The sequence below is a fragment of the Mytilus trossulus genome, chromosome 7, assembly GCF_036588685.1.
Source record: "Mytilus trossulus isolate FHL-02 chromosome 7, PNRI_Mtr1.1.1.hap1, whole genome shotgun sequence".
Classification (NCBI taxonomy): Eukaryota; Metazoa; Mollusca; class Bivalvia; order Mytilida; family Mytilidae; genus Mytilus; species Mytilus trossulus.
The window spans coordinates 1,405,058-1,425,496 of NC_086379.1; the positions used below are offsets into that span (position 1 = coordinate 1,405,058).

Here is a 20,439-nt window from a genome sequence, read left to right on the forward strand (position 1 = left end):
ATCAATATATCTATAGTGGATCCCAAATATCACCAAAAACATCAGCCACCAACACCGAAATACTAAGACTAAACACTGGCACAAATGCAGTTAAACACCAGCAAACAATGCATAGTGAAGATATCATGACTTTATAATTGTCAGATTTTGAAATAAGAGTTACTGCAAATTCAAACAAGAGTGCACACACTGAAATGTCTCGCCTTCTTTACTAATCATTGATATTATGTTGATAGTCCTAAGTATAAAGCTTTATTACAACTGTCACATAAACATTACATTAACCAATTTAACTAAACAAAGACCAGTGAACCATGAAAATGAGGTCAAGGTCAGATGAACCATGCCAGGCTGACATGTACAGATAACAATGCTTCCATAAAACAAATATAGTTGACCTAATATTTATAGTTTAAGAAAAATAGACCAAAACACAAAAACTTAACTATAGCCACTGAACCATGAAAATGAGGTCAAGGTCAGATGACACCTGCCAGTTGGACATGTACACCTTATAGTCCTTCCATACACCGAATATACTAGCCCTATTGCTTATAGTATCTGAGATATGGACTTGACCCCCAAAACTTAACCTTGTTCACTGATCTATGAAATGAGGTCGAGGTCAAGTAAAAACTGTCTGACAGGCATGAGGACCTTGCAAGGTACGCACATACCAAATATAGTTATCCTATTACATATAATAAGAGAGAATTCAACATTACAAAAAATCTAAACTTTTTTTTCAAGTGGTCACTGAACCGTGAAAATGAGGTCAAGGTCAAATAAAACCTGCGCGACTAATATATAATTCATAAAATATTTCCATACACTAAATATAATTGACCTATGGCGTATAGTATCAGATAAAAAGACCAAAACTGAAAAACTAAACTTTGACCACTGAACCATGAAAATGAGGTCAAAGTCAGATGACATCTGTCCGTTAGACATGTTCACCTTACAATCATTCCATACAACAAATATAGTAGACCTATTGCATAAAGTATGAGAAAAACAGACCAAAACACAAAAACTTAACTATAACCACTGAACCATGAAAATGAGGTCAAGGTCAGATGACACCTGCCAGTTGGACATGTTCACCTTACAGTCCTTCCATACACCGAATATACTAGCCCTATTGCTTATAGTATCTGAGATATGGACTTGACCACCAAAACTTAACCTTGTTCACGGAGCCATGAAATGAGGTCGAGGTCAAGTGAAAACTGTCTGACAGGCATGAGGACCTTGCAAGGTATGCACATACCAAATATAGTTATCCTATTACTTATAATAAGAGAGAATTCAACATTACAAAAAATCTGAACTTTTTTTTCAAGTGGTCACTGAACCATGAAAATGAGGTCAAGGACATTGGACATGTGACTGACGGAAACTTCGTAACATGAGGCATCTATATACAAAGTATGAAGCATCCAGGTCTTCCACCTTCTAAAATATAAAGCTTTTAAGAAGTGAGCTAACACCGCCACTGCCGCCCCCAGATCACTATCCGGATGTCGAGCTTTCTGCAACAAAAGTTGCAGGCTCGACAAAAATATTGCGTGCATTAATTATTGCCATTTTGTGAAAAAGCTGCATACAGATATATTTATCAAATATAAAAATGCTTCTTCACATTTTTAAAAACTTGCAATAATTTCTGAATTTACAGTAAAGTGATTGGACCTACAGGTGACTTTACATTAGATTAACTCTAGTTCAACCTGAATAATTTTATTCAAATTTTGTTTTTTACAGCTCTAGTTAAAATCAATAACTGATCACAAGAACATTGATTAACATAATCAAAACAGAAGGAAGTTATGTAACAGTTTATGTCACAAATCACTAAACCTAGAAAAACATGCAAAGGGACAACTCTTGTGTTGCTGTTCTTCTCCATGTGCATAATTTTAGTAACATATCAAAGATAAAATGTTATGGTATATTGGTTTTAATCTTTTGATAAAAAAAGAGACATCAATAAATACATTAACAAATTATACATAAATAATGTTTCTAATTGTCCACCAAATGTTGCAGTTCTACGATAATCATAAGCAGGTATTTAAGACTTTTTTATTGACATTTTGCCATTGTTTGTTCTTTGTAAAGATCACAATCGCATACAGAACAATATATCTTTCAAATCTGAAAAAAAGATAGATAATTATATCAATTAAAGCTGCCAGTAAATAACTCAAAGTTGTGAATATGAACATCAAATTATGACAATGATGGTATTGATTGCTTCTATCTAGGAGTAACAGTAAATTTCTCATCAAAAGTAGAAATTGTGAAAAACATTACCCCATTAATACTATAATGTAACTAATCTTTTGTAACCATAATTATTTTACCTGAATTTAACGAAAATGGTATAAGCTATGTTTTACTGAGAACTCTACAATGCTAAGAAATATAATACATGCCCCCGTAGTTATTCAAATCTAATACTATGGATTCATTTATTTTGGTGGGTACCAACTTTCATGGATTGAGAAAAAACTTTGATTTTTGTGGATATTTGAATTAGTGATATTGCTTAAAATCCTTTACGCAGCATATATTTCTGTGGAACATTTGTATTTTGTTGAACATTTAAATTCATGGTTTCCATGTGATCATGAAATCCATGAAAATTGGTATCCAAAGAATAATAATGAATCCACACTAATCTTTAGTCTTAGATGCTTGATTTTTTTATTAGTTGTTAGTGGCTTTGAACTAGCTGTCAGATAACTGCTAGCTAGTACTCTCAGATCTGTTCCTAGTGTCTTTTTGTTGTCGGGATGTACAAGTACCCGGCCACGTCCACTTGTATTTTTGTCCATCTGATGAGTTAAGCCTTTTCCAACTGATTTTTATAGTTCGTTCTTATGTTGTACTGTTATACCACTGTCCCAGGTTTGTCCTTGGGGAGGGTTTGGATTCCACTAACATGTTTAACTCCGCTAACATGTTTACCCCCGCCACATTATTTATGTATGTGCCTGTCCCAAGTCAGGAGCCTGTAAGTCAGTGGTTGTCGTTTGTTTTTCGTTCATTCTTTTATATAAATAAGGCCATAAGTTTTCTCGTTTAAATTGTTTTACATTGCCTTTTATAGCTGACTATGCGGTATGGGCTTTGCTCATTGTTGAAGGCCGTATGGTGACCTATAGTTGTTAATGTCTGTGTTATTTTGGTCTCTTGTGGACAGTTGTCTCATTGGTAATCATACCACATCTTCTTTTTTTTATAACCCTATAGTGATAGTTTTAATAGTGATTAAGATTATATTATAATATTGACTACTGTACCCCAATTTTTGACATTTTTACCTATTATGTCTGTTTGATTTGGTTACACATTGTTGTCAATATAATGGAATTTGTTTCAACTGTCAAACAATTCAGTGTGTTAGCTAGCTATAAAACCAGGTTTAATCCATCCTTTTATACGTAAGGAAATGCCTGTAACAAGTCAGAATTAAACAGTTGTTTTCCATTTGTAAGCTGTGTTGCCATCTTATAAAGGACTTTCAATTAGATGTGTTTAAGGTTTTAATTTTACTATTTCATAAAGGACTTTCAGTTTTGAATTTTTCTTGCAGTTCTGTATTTTGATTATTCTACTTTTTCTATATTGTGAAAACATACATAACTTGACCACTACATGAGCATACCTTTTAGTGTCATCTGTCTGATGGTAATCTGAGAACCTTATATTGTCAACACATACATTAATTGCCGCCTCGAACCTTTTATTGTGTCAACATATAAGTTACTTGACCCCTAGAACCCTATAATTTATCAAAACATACATAACTTGACCACTAGAAACCTATACTGTTTGAACAAATACATTAATTGACCCCTAGAACCCTATATTGTGTCAACAAATACATTAATTACCCCCTGGAACCCTATATTGTGTTAACACATATGTGACTTGCCCCCTAGAAATCTATAATGTGTCAACAAATACATCAATTGACCCCTAGAACTATATGAACATACTTCTAAGTGTCATCTGTCTGGAGTTTCTGTTTTAGCATCACTAGTTTTGGACTTTATCTGTAAAAAAAAATAACTAGAATGAAACCATAGTAGTGTTTAGGAATTATAATTTGGGCCAGTCTCAAACTATTTATCTATGAATTTATCCTAATTTCTCCCTGACAAATGTTCTAGATTTGCACACGATTTAAAGTCTTATATTAACACATAATTATATAAATATATGATTGACTAATAATAATATTAGTCAATCAAAGTGATGGAAATCACTCATGGAAAGATCAGCAAGGCCGTAACTACCCTTGAGGCAAGTGAGGCAATTGCCTCACTGAAATTTCGACACGGATTATTTTTTTTTATGCATATATATAAATATAATAGTCATTTGTTGTTCTGTCTCAACCTTTATTTCTGTAACTTGCCATCATTCCTTTTAAACTATTCTTCATGGATATAACTCAGCATCTCAACGGGTGATGTTTCTCGATTACATTAACCTAGTAACGATAGTCATCATGGATCTTTAGTTAAAAACAGGCTCTTGGAGAAAAAGGAAAAGCGACACTGAAGTTAAGAAGGAATAATTCTAGTAAACTAGTTTTTTTGTGAACAGAGTATGAGTATTGCATATAACTTCATTAGAACAATCAAAAAACGATAAGTAAACTGAAAAATAAAGTACTGGTCTTCGGAAGTGGGCAGTCCTGTCTGCGTATCCATTTCTCCGTTTCACCAACTTTTGACAAATCAAGTACTGGGCATCGCAAGGGGGCAGTCCTGTCTGTGTATTCATTTCACGAACTTTACAGATAAATGAAATATAAATAATATGAAACATGAATGCATGGATTAGTTTTTATCCATGTTTATTCAACCTTAAAAATTGAAAGAATACCAATTTATTATTATTGAGGAATAGTAGAACCTTTAACACAGGATTTTGTCTTTACTTATTCGGGACTACGGAATTTGTTTTCTTTATATTCGGGGTTTCGGAATCGGACCCCCCAAACCCTAACCCCTAAATTTATAGATTCTTGAACTAAAATACCACCAACTATTTCCAGAAATAATTTGAAATTACGGAACTACATGTACAAGCGTCAAAAGCTCCATTCCAATTCGCCTGTACCCATATATATTTACTCTATAGATAGAATCATATACATGTATCTTATCTCATTCCATCCCTAGTTTGTCTACTCTTTGTAAGCATAAAAGCGAGTTTAATATTTTAAATTGTAACTGCGACTGTATGATGGTGCTTACAGGAAAGCTTAATTCCCTTTTGCAAACAAAACTGTTACTACCGATGCTGCTACCGAACTGCTGATGGAGAAGGAATTGGAAGAAGACATTGATCATTGTTTTGATGATGATGTGCTACCTTTAGAAACACAGACTGCCCTGAAACGACTGAAAACTTGGAAAAGAGCATGCATGAGTGGCGAGAGATTGTGCGGTATGGCCATGCTCCATGTTCATCCCGATAAGGATATCAGCAGACCAAATTATGATTCTGAAACGATTTGACTAAACCGGCCATAGAAAAATTTGGAAAACTCTACTGAATCGATGTTTGTTCTATGTTCTGGCAGCAGACTAAATTCAGTGATATTTGGATGATTATCTTACATATAAATTTAAATAAAGTGTTAAAAATTTGATGTTAGTAAAAGTCTTAAAATATGAAAAATTTATATAAAAAGTGTCCAAATTCAAAACATTATCAAACTCTCTAAAAATGCCTAGAATGCAGGATTTTGCACCATTCATTTCATACCCTCATAAAAATTTTCGCCTCGCTTCGCTCGGCTCAATTATCTTGCCTCACTAAAATAAGATGCCTAGTTACGGCCTTGATCAGTAGAGTAGTTGGAATAATTTCATATTATAGAATGGGGGGGAAAAATGAACATTAATAAAGCACTATTGCTGAAAATGCGTCTGGCGTATATACTAAATTTAGTCCTGGTATCTATGATGAGTTTATTTATTAACAGCAGGTCTTTAGAAGGAAACGTGCTTTTCCAGTATGAGGATAAAATGAGCTCAAATTAAATGATATGGGTCTCTAAATTTGCACAATTTTATTTAAACTGCAGTTAATATCTTATCCAAATAATGTTGCCTGTTCTGAACATGTTTTAAAAAAAAAATTGCATATCAAAAATTCCTCTAGTAAATGTTACCAACTATCCTTGTAAGACATAAAATCTAGAACAACAGCTAAGAACTTTAAAGTGTCAAAAAAATAATAATCTAATAATGTTGTTTTGGGGCATTTTGTAAGTTGAAAAAGAGGTTATATGACATTGAAGATTAAAAGTTGTAGAGTGCTTTGATCAATTTTTTTAAGTATTTTTTAACACAGGGCATTGGAAATTTTTCAATGTAAACAAATTTAACAACTTATTTTATTGAAATATGGATTCTTTCTTGATTGCAAAAAAATATATATTCACTTCTAATAAAAATTCAAATGACTAAAATAGACATAATGATCATTGATGGGGAATAAACTAATAAACAATGGTTTGTTATAATTAAAAGTTTAAAAATTTTAAAACTGTCTCAAGCCAATTCCTGATAAAAAAAAAAGTAAACTAATCTAAATTGTTGATTAATTACAGATGATTATTGGAAATTTATCAAGTAAATTATAGGCCTTACTTGAATACCTTTTATATATTCATATTTATATTCCATTTTTTTTAAAGATCTTGTTAATCCAATAATCATTTATCTTTCAGATATATAGTTTACAGAATCACTTTATGTAATGTAGATCAAAAGTAATAGGCAATAAATAAATCTATCATCCTTATATATATCAAACATCTAATATATACATTTGTGTATTCAATTATGAGGTCAAATATTTGTATATTAAGATCTAGATGTGTATTGCAGGGTCTGTATAATTATGTAAGACTGAGGTTGATAAGTAATGTGGTCAATTTGATTGACAGTTTAGGAGGTGGGGCATTGTAATTAAAGGTCTACCTTGTCTCTGATTGTTTAGTGATAATGACAGTTGTCAATCATACTAGTATTGTATCAATACCCAATTACCTAATCAAAATGTTTTTAAAAAAAAAACCTGCACATCAACACACATTAATGACATACATTCTTGAATGAACTGCTCCAATAATATACCCATTTTTTCAGTTAAGATGTGTATTATGTGCACATACATGAGAACATTAGGGAACTATATTTCAGTGTGAATATATTTACTAACAGTAGCTAACCTGTCGTGTTGTTAGGGAGGGAGGTGCCTTAGTAAAGATTTAGAACAAGTTCTAATCTTTCCAAAAATAATGGTGTATTAAGGATGTACACCTCTGAGGAGCCAAACATTTCTAGAATTAAACTTTTTTTCTTAACCTGATTTTTGGGTTTATAAGACTGTAAAAAAAATAGTTGAAGAAAAAATCATATGGTGGTGCACTTCTTTATTTGCTACGACCGTTTGAAAATACTGAATTTTGATGATTATCCCATTTATCATCAATTTTTAGGCTATTATCGTGAAAACAAGAATGTGTCCTCAGTACACGAATGCCCCACTCGCACTTTCATTTTCTATGTTCAGTGGACCGTGACATTGGGATAAAAACTCTAATTTGGCATTAAAATTAGAAAGATCATATCATAGGGAACATGTGTACTAAGTTTGAAGTTGATTGGACTTCAACTTCATCAAAAACTACCTTGACCAAAAACTTTAACCTGAAGCGGGACAGACGGACGAACGGACGGACGAACGGACGCACAGACCAGAAAACATAATGCCCCTCTACTATCGTAGGTGGGGCATAAAAATCACAGTTCCACAATTAAACTTTTTTTCATACTTTCAATAAAGATAAAGTGGACCAATCTAAATTAATTTAAGTTAAAAAAACTATAGGTAGGTGTTAATATAAGAAAGTTTTATCATATTTTGATGCTTTTTTGTGTCAAATTTACCATGCTGTCAATTTTTCTCAATTTTAAGAACAAAATGCATATTACCAAAATTTTTTTGTTATAAATGAATGAAAACATACATATCTAAGAAATTTGAAAAGGCAAAAATGATATGGAATGTACATGATTCTTTTTTTGTACCCCTCACCCATTTTCTCAAAATTTTGGTTAAAAAGACTGACTTGATTGGTCGTTAAATTTGAAAACTGATTTACAAAAAAAACATTCATTGTAAATACACAATTATATCACAGAGTTATGTTTGATTATAATATTTTTAAAGTTCATTGATATTTTCCACTTGTATCACATGTTTTGGAAATAATTCCAGAACGAGATTTCAATGAGACTGAAACGTCAGCAGAATACATCCTTAAGTCACTAGCTGGAGAAAAGTTTTCAAGGTCTCATCTTGAGATATCAAATTGACATGATTGAGTATAGTCAATTAACTGATTGTATCCTATTCCTAATTGTAACATTATATCTAAGTGTGGATTCATATGATGAGAAATGCATATTTACAAAAAGAAGTTTAACCTGACAATGAACCTGGTCTCTCTCCTGTAAAGAGTCTATATGATGCATGCTTACCAAAAGAGGTTTAACCTGACAACACAACCAGTCTCTCTCCTGTTAGAGTTCATGCAATACCCTTAAATTTATTCATTGTCTAGATCAAGGAAAAACTTCTATTTTTGAAATTTATGGTCACATGGTTTGGTTAAATTTTTGATACAAGTTTAAACCTTTAATAGATAGGGAATTTTGTTGGATTGTTTCAAGTTAAGCTATGCCTTATCCTATTAATTTTATGAAAATCTATTTATGTAGTTAGCCAAATACAAGTGAAAAGGATGTTTTTATGCCACATTTATGGGCATTATGTTTTCTGGTCTGTGCGTCCGTCCGTCTGTCCAGCTTCAGGTTTAAGTTTTTGGTCCAGGTAGTTGTTGATAAAGTTGAAGTCCAATTAACTTGAAACTTAGTACACATGTTCCCTATGACATGATCTTTCTAATTGTAATGCCAAATTAGAGGTTTCACCCATTTTCAGTGTCCACTGAACATAGAAAATGATAGTGTGGATGGGGCATCCCTGTACTGGGCATACATTCTTGTTTCACTTGTCTTCCTTCCCGCCATACATAAAAGGGAGAACCTTAGTGACCTCATCACATATATATACTATCTATATACTTTTTGATAAATTACTTTGTGTTTGGGTTTTTTCAGACAATTACATTTGGTACTAGACAATTTTGATAACATATGTTATATATTAAGAAGACACTCTAAATGTCAACACCCCCTTCCCCCTCCCATATTTCTGATAAGGTAAATCAAGAAAAGTGCTTTTGGAGGCATGAAATTATATAAAGTGTTGTTTTCATTTTTTACAGCACTGGGTTGACATTGAATTATGACAATCCTTTTAAAAACTGTTTGTTTATAAAATTTGAAATTATAAAGTAACTCAGGTTTCAACTCCCTCGGGCAAAGTTGGCCTTTGATTGATTTTGCATTTTAGGGTTCTTTTTGGTCATTTGGCTCTTTAATTGTATCACATTTATAAACTGTTGGCTTTCCAAAAATGAATGAAATTATATAACGTGTTGTTTTCATTTTTTATAGTATAAGTTTAAACAAGAATGTGTCCATATATAGTACACAGATCCCCGATCTGCACTATCATTGACTATGTTCAGTGGACTGTTAAAATGGTGAAAAAACTCTTATTTGGCTTTAAATTAAAAAGATCATATCATAGTAAAACATGTGTACTAAGTTTCAAGTTAGTTGGACTTAAACTTCATCAAAAACTACCTCAACCAAAAACCTTTTACCTGAAGCGGGACAGACACACGAACGAACAGACACACAGACCACAAAGCATAATGCCCATAAATGAGGCATAAAAAGTACTTTTTTTCAAGGTGATTTGTCTAGAATAAGAATTGTTGGTGATTTCAGACTCTGATACAAACTTATTATCAGTAAAGTATTATCTGCTTTCAATTGTTAAATATTTAGAGGTAATACTTTACCACAACTACAGGTTTAAGTATTCCAATCATATCACATAAGTCATTTCTTATCTTTCTAACTTCACTCAAATCATTGTCCCTGTAAAAAAAAGTCATATACTTGAATGAAACGGCTATTTCATAACATATATATATAAAATCTGAATACCAGTATTGCAAGTACAGTCAAAATTGGCACTTTAATCTCAAAAGGAGTTTTAGAGTTGCTTTGTGATGCTTTTTTTGTAGTTCCTTTTTCATACATGTGATGTTTGCTAGCAAAGTTCTGTTAAAAGCCTTTCGAAAATGAATAGACTTCCATTTGAACTCGCAGATTGAAAGAATTGGCAAAATACACAAATAAGGCAGTTTCATATGGAAGCCTTACCACAGGCTATTTAACCTGGGCAATACTGAATTCAAAACTAATAAATGTTCTAGTAAAGAGTGTCCAGGAAAATCAAATTGGAAGGTTAGATTGCAGAAAAATTGAATCATTCATGCATTGTTTAGATTGGGAAAATAGAGAATGATCATATCACATTTTATATAGAGGAACAATCAGTGTTTACACATAAATAATTACATTAGATGTATGTTTCATCATAATACCTTATTCTGATTGTCTAACTGCAATCTCGCGTTATTCCTTTATCAACTTCATTACACAATAAAACTTATCATTCATGATGACACGAGGTCTCACAACAAAGTGCACAGGTAAATTAAATAAAAACTTGATAGAAATTGTGTTTACATGATCCTAGCTAAAAAATGCAATTATAAGTATTGAATGCTTCTTTTTGTAACTTCAAAGGGTTGACTGTGCGCACATTTTCAAAATGAAGTGCTTCCACGCTTCATACAAAATGTACTTCGATCAACGCTTTTACACCCCAATGAAGTTACAAAAAGAAGAATTCAATTCTTAATTCAATTCAGGTGTAAGATCATAGAATAAGGATTTTGTCTGATAGCACTTTCTCATTTTTATGTCAAAAATGTAAACTCTTTCATGAATTAAGGAAGTTTGCTACTCTGTTTCAAATTAACAAGCAATTTATAAAAACTGTTATAAATTTATAGTATAAAAATAAAGAAACTAAAAAAGCAGTAAAAAATGAAGGATCAATGTGCTTGTTTTCAAGATATATAAGTCATTGGAAATTTGGCGGGAAATAATTCTCACTTGATTTTTCATACATTTAACATTGGCACCTCTTTTGCTTAAAAAATGATGCAATAACAAGGACTTTATAAATTTTGAAAGATAACATTTTAAACCATATGTGATCAAATTCTTGGAAGAAAAGTAGTAGTTCATAGGCAAACATTAATGGCACTTATTAACATGAATAAAACCAGCCGATTCTGAATATCTGGCAAAAATCCTAAAACATGAGGAGTGACATCCTTAGAATTGATACGACAGATTCACAATAAAGGGTATATGTCAATTAGACAGTAACCCAACAAGACCACTTGTGTAGTAAATAAAGCATACCAGACAGTCTCACTAAGCATTGTCATAACATCGTCTAACACTTCATCAGGAACTACGTCATCATACGTCACCAAGGCTTCATACAGCTTATTGGCTGTAGTTTTCCTCACCTGAAATATAGATATTGTGTACATGTTACTATTTTGTACAAGTTAATACATGTACAATGTAATGCCATCATACAAGTTATTGCTTGTACAAATTTAATTGTAGGTCAAGTAATTAACAATTATTGTTGAGAAAAAGATAATAACTTGTACAACTCACTATCTTTGAGTGATATACATACATGTGAACCTCCCGACAGGAGTACAATAATCCTGTTTTCAGGGGTCTCTTCCTGTCCTCCCATTAAGGAGAAAAAAATCCCGTGTGTGAAATATTTCATGAATGAAAATTTTCAGCTGCCATTTTTTTTTAATTTGCTAGGTAGTACTACGGGTGTAACTGACACCTGTGTTAAGTTTGAGCTGTAAATCAAAGAAGATGTATAATTATATGGCTTTACTTGACAGCTTGGGTGTCAAACATACTGGTAATCAATGATGTTTACCTCTGGCTAACTAGTTGTGTAATAAAAACTATGTGTATTGGATAATAATTGAAATAGATTTTTGGTTACTTCCCTTGTGGCCTTAAGCTTTGATTTATCCTGTTTTAAGTTATTTTTCTTTCAATAATGTAAATTCTAAGAAAAATATAAATGAATCATATTTCAATCAATTAGTCATACAAGGATTGTAATTAAATGATTTTAAATGTCTTGGGACAAATTAGAAAACATAAATTTAAAAATTATTTGAGGAATCTAGACTTCTTTTCTTGGCTTAAATAGAAATTTATATAGTAAGATTTACATTAGTTTAGAAACTTTTGATTGCCATTAAGTCATTGTTATATACCTATATGATACCAATGGCCAAGTTTGGATGGAACTCGAGTTCTGACTAGAGTTCCATATGAATAGTAAATCATTTTGAGGAGTAAGGTGTCTAGATTACCGGAAGTACAAGGCCCCTACTCTGAATATGTTTACATTCAAATTTGATTGGATAGACGCATAGATGCCAACCCCTTTTGAGACAATCAGTAACAAACTATCCAATTTTCCGTATTTTTGAAAAGTTTTCAGTAATCATTCAAAAACTTGCATTTACCAATAAAAATTACTGACGAGTGGTTGCAAAATGATGTGCACTAAAATTTGTCGTTCAACATGTTGTCTGTAGTATGAATTCCATTCATTAATTGTTTAGATGTTCTCGACTCGTACATTTTCGTTTTGTCAAGGAGAAGTAGAGAAAGGGGGAAAGCTACTTCATAAAATGCAAGTTTTCCTCTTCGGAAGTCAGTTAGTTCCATCAATAGATTGATAACTCCCGAGAAACCGGAAACATTACATTGTCGTTTGCTAAATACCGGACCAGGACGGAAAAGTAATGAGAAAAATCCGCGATTTACAAAATTGAACGGCGATGATTGGGAATCCGTAACTATTCGACTTTGACCGTAATAGCGTAGTTTGTATCGCAAAATCGGAAAAACTACGGAAAAATCGTAATGGTTGGCATCTATGTAGACGTCATAACATCCGGAATATCCAGTCGATCTCTAGGAACCCTGCCACAACCCAGGGCTCCTCGAGTGTTAATAGCGGGAAAGCTATATCCAATCATAACAGGTGTTATATATGACCATGTCAATCCATCTACTCTAGATATCCATCCAAACTTGGCCAATGATAAAGAGATGGAGTCATGAATACAAATGTATGCACTAACAAAAGGTCATAATGCTTTTATTACAAGCAGTCAACAACCATTACCACAAACAAAACAAGAAACAAAATCTTATCAATAATTTTTTTTTAATTATGTGATATCATTCATATAGAAAGGCTACAAGGCACTATAAACATATTACATTCTGATGGAAAGTTGAAGAAAAAACACTTTAAAAGACAATTTCTACATCATACGGTTTTACGACAAAATTTATGTCGATAAAAAACCTCCTGATCTGAGTCCTAATCTCCTGACCAAAATTTCCCAATCTCCTGATCCCAGTTTCACAGTCCATCACATGTATAGATATAATTGTTTATTTTTTGTTATTATTGTAATTGAAACTATTATCTAATTATTTCCTTTTGTATATATCTCCACCATATCATTCAGCCATTTTGAATCTGATTTGACCTTCAAGTAAGGTACTTACCCTTGGGTATTTATGACAGACTTAAATAAGTAAATGGGTCAATGATTTAGTCAGCCATTTTGAATCTGATTTGACCTTCAAGTAAGGTACTTACCCTTGGGTATTTATGACAGACTAAAATAAGTAACTGTGTCAAGGATTTCTTTCTGGTAGCTTCACCAAAATGTAGTAATCCACAAAATCTACAAAAAGAAGTACAAACATATCATTTTTTTCTAGCTAGCAATTATAAAGAAAATAAAGTAAACAGCATAAATTATTCTCTTATAACATTGTATAACCCTCAGAATGAATATAAATGTTTTGTGTTCTTGGAATTTTCTAAATGTTTTGTATAGTTTCATGGAATAATGTAATTTTTTAATTTATTTATTTCTTTTCAATGTGAATTATTATTGTTTTATTATGTTATTTTTCTTACGTTCTTAATCGTATTCTATGAATCTCCTTCTTTTAACCATTAGGCTCTTTCCTAATCAGAGATATTCTCATAGCAGGAACAAGTTTAAGTTTAACTTACACGTCAGCACTGGCCATAAGTTTGTGAGGATCTCCACTCCGTAAAATCTCCTTCTTGGTTAATTCAAAAATATCTATAGGAAATGTGTTGCTGAAAAAAAGTATGGAGAATCATCACAAATGAAAATTAATAATCTATTTCTGCTCCTTTCCCTGAAGTAAACTCAAAATAGTGCTTAATTTTACTGTCACACGTCGCTAGGTAAACTCAATTTGTGACAGTTAAATCTACATTTTACGAAGGCCAAGCTTAAAATACAATACAGTAATCTCCTGATTTGCTAACTCAAGACTTGATTGCCATAGCTTTCCTTTCCGAAATTTGGGTCCTTCAACTTCATACTCAATTTGTCCTTTTTTAAAGCTTTTGATTTGAGCGTCAAGAATGAATCTTTTTGAAGACGAATAAAACTTCAGGTGTACAAAGTTTTAATCCTGATATCTATAATGAGTTTATTGGCAACTGTCAAATTAAAAATTGATCATGGGTACTTTAAAACAAGTCCTCTTACCATGAATTCATTAATATTCGTTGGATACTAATTTTTATGGATTTCGTGGGTATAAGAGAACCACAAATTCAAATGTTCAACGAATTACAAATTTTCTAAAAGACTGTATGAAGACTTTGCCAAAAACCACAAAATCAAATATCAACGAATATGCAAGTTTTCCTCAAACCACGAAAAGTGGTACCCACGAATATAAATGAATCCACAGTATTCAGTATTGTTATTCTTCAATAACTCACCTTGTATCTGTTGCCAGGACATCAAAAGAACCTTTAGATAATAACTGGTCCAACATCTTTAACAATGGAATTGATACTCTGAAATGTAAACAAATGACAAATATTATCTATAGGAATAAAGGGAGTAATGTTAAGTAGGTCAATGGTAACAGCAACCCAACAACATAGAAAGTTAAAAAAAATAAAGAGATATGGTATAAATGCAGATGAGACTACTATTCACAAGAGTCTAAAGAATTGAGATTATTACCACTAAAGCGCAAAGTATGGGCTTCAACAATGAACAAAACATAGATCAAGCTATAGGGGTAAATTCAGTAAATAAATATACGTCATCAGGGACCGCCCATTTAGGGGAGAGCTTTCTGTATAACACTGAAGTTATATGCTCTTCTGATTGGCAGATAATGTTCGTAATAAATATTTTTTGGTAGATGGATCAAAACTAGAGTTGAAAAAAAATAAAAATATATGCTGAATGTACTAATTTTTTCCCCTTCAGGGTTGAAAAGTAATGGGGGTCAGTATAGGAATTCAGTGCGAATCTACATTGTTTGTAAACAAGGCCATGTGAATGCCCAAAAATGCCGCATGACCCTATGTTTTTATTGTTGCAAAAGATAGGGCTACATTTGTACTTTCATGAATGATATATGAAAGATTTTAATTTCTAAAGGTAAATCAGGTATAAATTTATTTCCACACATAGATTAGCATTAAAGTCAATGGGAGATTTTTTACTGAATTTACCCCTATAGGAAAATATGCACTTTTTCACTGTACTTGTCCAAGGCCACACAATAATCACAAAACTCATTTCCTGTAAATGTTAATGTAATGGAAGGATTTTGGAACCATTTAAAGCTGTTTTTTACACAAATTTCTATCTTTAACTGCGGCTATCCAGGATGCACTCAGTGTACTGTGAGAGAAGCATGAAGTATATTGTGAAAATCAGTTTTTGTGTCCAGATTGAAATAAATAATAGAAATTACACTTGAGAGTTATGATATCAATGAAAGGCATAAATATTCTCCCCATTTACATCACATTTTGCACATATTTCTCCTCATAATGTATAAAATCATATGAAAAAAATGGATTACCTCCCTTTGACATAGTGTTTTTTTTTAGCTGTGTTCCCCATGTTAAGTTGTAGAACAAGTGGTAAATAAGCACTTTTCTAGTATTTTAACACTCGAATAATCTGACCGCATGAAGGTATTCATTTATTTTTACACAACGCCTTGCGTTTCTTTATTGAAAGAATATACTAGACAAGTTTTCATGATTACAGGTCCTTCATCCATGAAGCAAGTGTTGAAATGTTTGTAATTGGATTTTTATGTTAAAAAATTTGCTTTTAAATATTCTAAATTTGTTACTTCAATCTCCCAAATGTAAAGTTTGGTCATACCTAATCTTATTTTTTTTATATTTGGCACTTTTTTTCTACTTCAGTTCTAGCTGTCTAGTTTTGGCGAAGAACCCATCCTGATGTTGGGATAACAGGAATTTCTGCAGAGTGATTGTCAATGACATTTTGTGAAATTTACAAGTAATTAAAACACAGATTTAGTATAATGAAACATAATTGTTGTTTTATTTGGTATGAAACTGCTTAAAAAAGCCTTTGAAAAGTCTTTTTGTGGTCTTTTCATGGTATTTAACCAAAAACTACCATATAAGGAAAAAACTAACTAAGAGTACACCAAGACTTTAGTTTCTAGATGTACTTGCAATACTGGTCAAAGCAAACACAGAAAACAATTCATATTTATTAAACATAGTATTTTACACCATTCTTTTAAAAACAGTCAATGCGCAACTTTATATACCAAATATACATTGGCCGCAGTATGGGCTGTAGTATAAATTTTGCTCTATCTTTACAAATTCAGCATTTATGAAGGTTGTATTGAAACTGGAACTTGAAAATTGGATACATTACATGTTTATTACAAAAAAAGTTGGAAAAGAAGTAAAAAAGTCCCTTATAGGGGTAAATTCAGTAAATAAATATACGCCATCAGGGACCGCCCATTTAGGGGAGAGCTTTCTGTATAACACTGAAGTTATATGCTCTTCTGATTGGCAGATAATGTTTGTAATAAATATTTTTTGGTAGATGGATCAAAACTAGAGTTGCAAAAAAAATAAAAATATATGCTGAATGTACTAATTTTTTCCCCTTCAGGGTTGAAAAGTAATGGGGGTCAGTATAGGATTTCAGTGCGAATCTACATTGTTTGTAAACAAGGCCATGTGAATGCCCCAAAATGCCGCATGACCCTATGTTTTTATTGTTGCAAAAGATAGGGCTACATTTGTACTTTCATGAATGATATATGAAAGATTTTAATTTCTAAATGTAAATCAGGTATAAATTTATTTCCACACATAGATTAGCATTAAAGTCAATGGGAGATTTTTTACTGAATTTACCCCTATAAATGAATCCAAAAGACAACATACAGCCTGCAATAATAGACAGGTGTCTATACATTTGTTAAGCTTGAAATCACCATGTATCTTAAAATGATGTGATTAATTTAAACTATCTACCAGTATTTGAAAAGATTCTGATTAAAATTTAACAGTCACCATGTATCTAGAAAATGATGTGATTAATTTAAACTATCTACATGTATTTGAAAAGATTCTGATTAAAATTTAACAGTCACCATGTATCTAGAAAATGATGTGATTAATTTAAACTATCTACATGTATTTGAAAAGAATCTGATTAAAATTTAACAGTCACCATGTATCTAGAAAATGATGTGATTAATTTAAACTATCTACATGTATTTGAAAAGATTCTGATTAAAATTTAACAGTCACCATGTATCTAGAAAATGATGTGATTAATTTAAACTATCTACATGTATTTGAAAAGATTCTGATTAAAATTTAACAGTCACCATGTATCTAGAAAATGATGTGATTAATTTAAACTATCTACATGTATTTGAAAAGATTCTGATTAAAATTTAACAGTCACCATGTATCTAGAAAATGATGTGATTAATTTAAACTATCTACATGTATTTGAAAAGATTCTGATTAAAATTTAACAGTCACCATGTATCTAGAAAATGATGTGATTAATTTAAACTATCTACATGTATTTGAAAAGATTCTGATTAAAATTTAACAGTCACCATGTATCTAGAAAATGATGTGATTAATTTAAACTATCTACATGTATTTGAAAAGAATCTGATTAAAATTTAACAGTCACCATGTATCTAGAAAATGATGTGATTAATTTAAACTATCTACATGTATTTGAAAAGATTCTGATTAAAATTTAACAGTCACCATGTATCTAGAAAATGATGTGATTAATTTAAACTATCTACATGTATTTGAAAAGATTCTGATTAAAATTTAACAGTCACCATGTATCTAGAAAATGATGTGATTAATTTAAACTATCTACATGTATTTGAAAAGATTCTGATTAAAATTTAACAGTCACCATGTATCTAGAAAATGATGTGATTAATTTAAACTATCTACATGTATTTGAAAAGAATCTGATTAAAATTTAACTGTCACCATGTATCTAGAAAATGATGTGATTAATTTAAACTATCTACATGTATTTGAAAAGAATCTGATTAAAATTTAACAGTCACCATGTATCTAGAAAATGATGTGATTAAATTTTACAATCACCATGTATCTAAAAAAGTTGTCAATAAATTTTACAATTGCCATGTGTCTGAAAAGGATGTCATTACATTTAATAAGGACAATTCTTAAATATCAAATTCCACCATCAACACCAAAGTTTTCAACAACAAAGGAAATTGTCTCACATTTAAAGGTATGACGAAAGACAAATGTGAGATGCAGTCTATACTAGCTGCTTTTGTAGATTTCAATTCCACAATTCATACCTACATATTAAATTAGAACTCTTATTAATTTAATTTATAAAATATGGAAGAATGTGTTTTACACTATCATTGAAATTAGAAGAGTCTCAGATTTTTGTGCAAAAACATTTAATGAAACTTCTGTAAATAATATATCAGCCCATCAGAATACATACCTATCTTTTTTCAAGAAGTCTTTAAATATCTGTATTAATACTTGTGTAAACTTGTGTAATTGTTGTTCAACTTTCTGTATTTTTCTTAAATATGTTTCCATGGAAGTACTTGAAAATTTTACCTACAAAATAAAGTTGAAAAAGATTTTAAATACAAATTCACTAAATCATATGCAAATGCAAAATAATTATTAGAAACAGCATATGTTGACATTTAAACATTTCACAAGGAGTATACTTAAAAACTTCAATTTGTCCATTAAGAACTAATTACAGCGGGTTATTTTCGCAGGTGTAAAATTGCACGATTTTCATTCTAAGAAATATTTTGGCGGTTATAATTTTGACAGATTCAAAACTTTTATCAATAACTTTGCATGTACACTATTAAATTGGTGGAATTTATTTTTGCGATTTAGTTATATACGTGAAAATAAGCGTAACTTTACACCCTGCGAAAATAACCTGCTGTTTAGTACTGTCCTATGTTTTAGGGGTAAAGATGCGATGCTGAATCTTCACAAGTTATTCTTCATTTACTTTTTCTACACTTACACATGCACGTACATAAAATCTTATAACTAAATGCATTTTTGATAGGACGCAGCAAATTACAACTGCAACCAAATGAAATCATTACCTCATGGATCCCAAATTCTGACTATCTACCAAGGGTGAAGAGGATTCATTGGCTAGAGAAGATGGCTTAAAGGAGAAGGTGCTCAAAATGTGTTAGGATTTCAGAATTAAGTTTCTGTGACTCCGCTAGTGGCAACAAAATTATTTAGATCTTACTTGTGCTTAATAATCCAAAACATGGCTAATGGAAAAATCAAATTTTCATCATTGGCAGATGTTATGTCTCATTTTATATGGTTATCCATGATGGTCGGCTAGTCTTTACCACTCAAATTTATATTTCATGCCCATCTGATGAATATATCAATAGATTGTACTTGTAAGTTGTTTCATATTGCAAAAGAAACAGAATATCTTCTCCATAGGTTGAGCAAGGTAGACAAATGAAGTTTGCCTACCTGTGCCCACTTTTAATGTAGTGGGGGGGGGGGGGGGGGAATCTATCTCAGCTGAAGTGTACATAAAATAATTATTGGTATTTCATTTAACTTTAAAAGGATATCTCTATGTTGTATATCCTGTATCTTTTATTCATATAAAAAATAAACACTTACTAAAGATTCAGTGATTCCACCAACGCTTACAGTAAAACCTAAAAGGACATTATATGCATATGATTCACAACCTAACAACTGAGAAAACCGTGGAAATGTATCTGATGGGGCAGCCCAATTAATGTCTTCTATTTCTGATCTACAAATAAAAAACATTTTAAGATTAAAAACATTTTC

At 31.5% G+C, this 20,439-nt stretch overlaps 1 protein-coding gene across 1 annotated transcript in view; it reads right to left on the reverse strand.

The window, feature by feature from the left end:
• Window positions 1–1,945: 1,945 nt before the first annotated feature.
• LOC134724473 (tubulin-specific chaperone D-like) overlaps window positions 1,946–20,439 on the reverse strand; it is a 74,202-nt gene continuing 55,708 nt past the window's right edge. The window contains exons 29-37 of the mRNA XM_063587503.1: window positions 20,263–20,401; window positions 19,070–19,191; window positions 15,007–15,084; window positions 14,257–14,346; window positions 13,831–13,918; window positions 11,520–11,629; window positions 10,037–10,115; window positions 4,011–4,067; window positions 1,946–2,160 (exon numbers count right to left, since the gene is read on the reverse strand). Of these exons, the coding sequence (XP_063443573.1) occupies window positions 4,020–4,067; window positions 10,037–10,115; window positions 11,520–11,629; window positions 13,831–13,918; window positions 14,257–14,346; window positions 15,007–15,084; window positions 19,070–19,191; window positions 20,263–20,401 (754 nt within the window). The 3' untranslated portion in view covers window positions 1,946–2,160; window positions 4,011–4,019. The remainder of the gene's footprint in view (window positions 2,161–4,010; window positions 4,068–10,036; window positions 10,116–11,519; window positions 11,630–13,830; window positions 13,919–14,256; window positions 14,347–15,006; window positions 15,085–19,069; window positions 19,192–20,262; window positions 20,402–20,439) is intronic.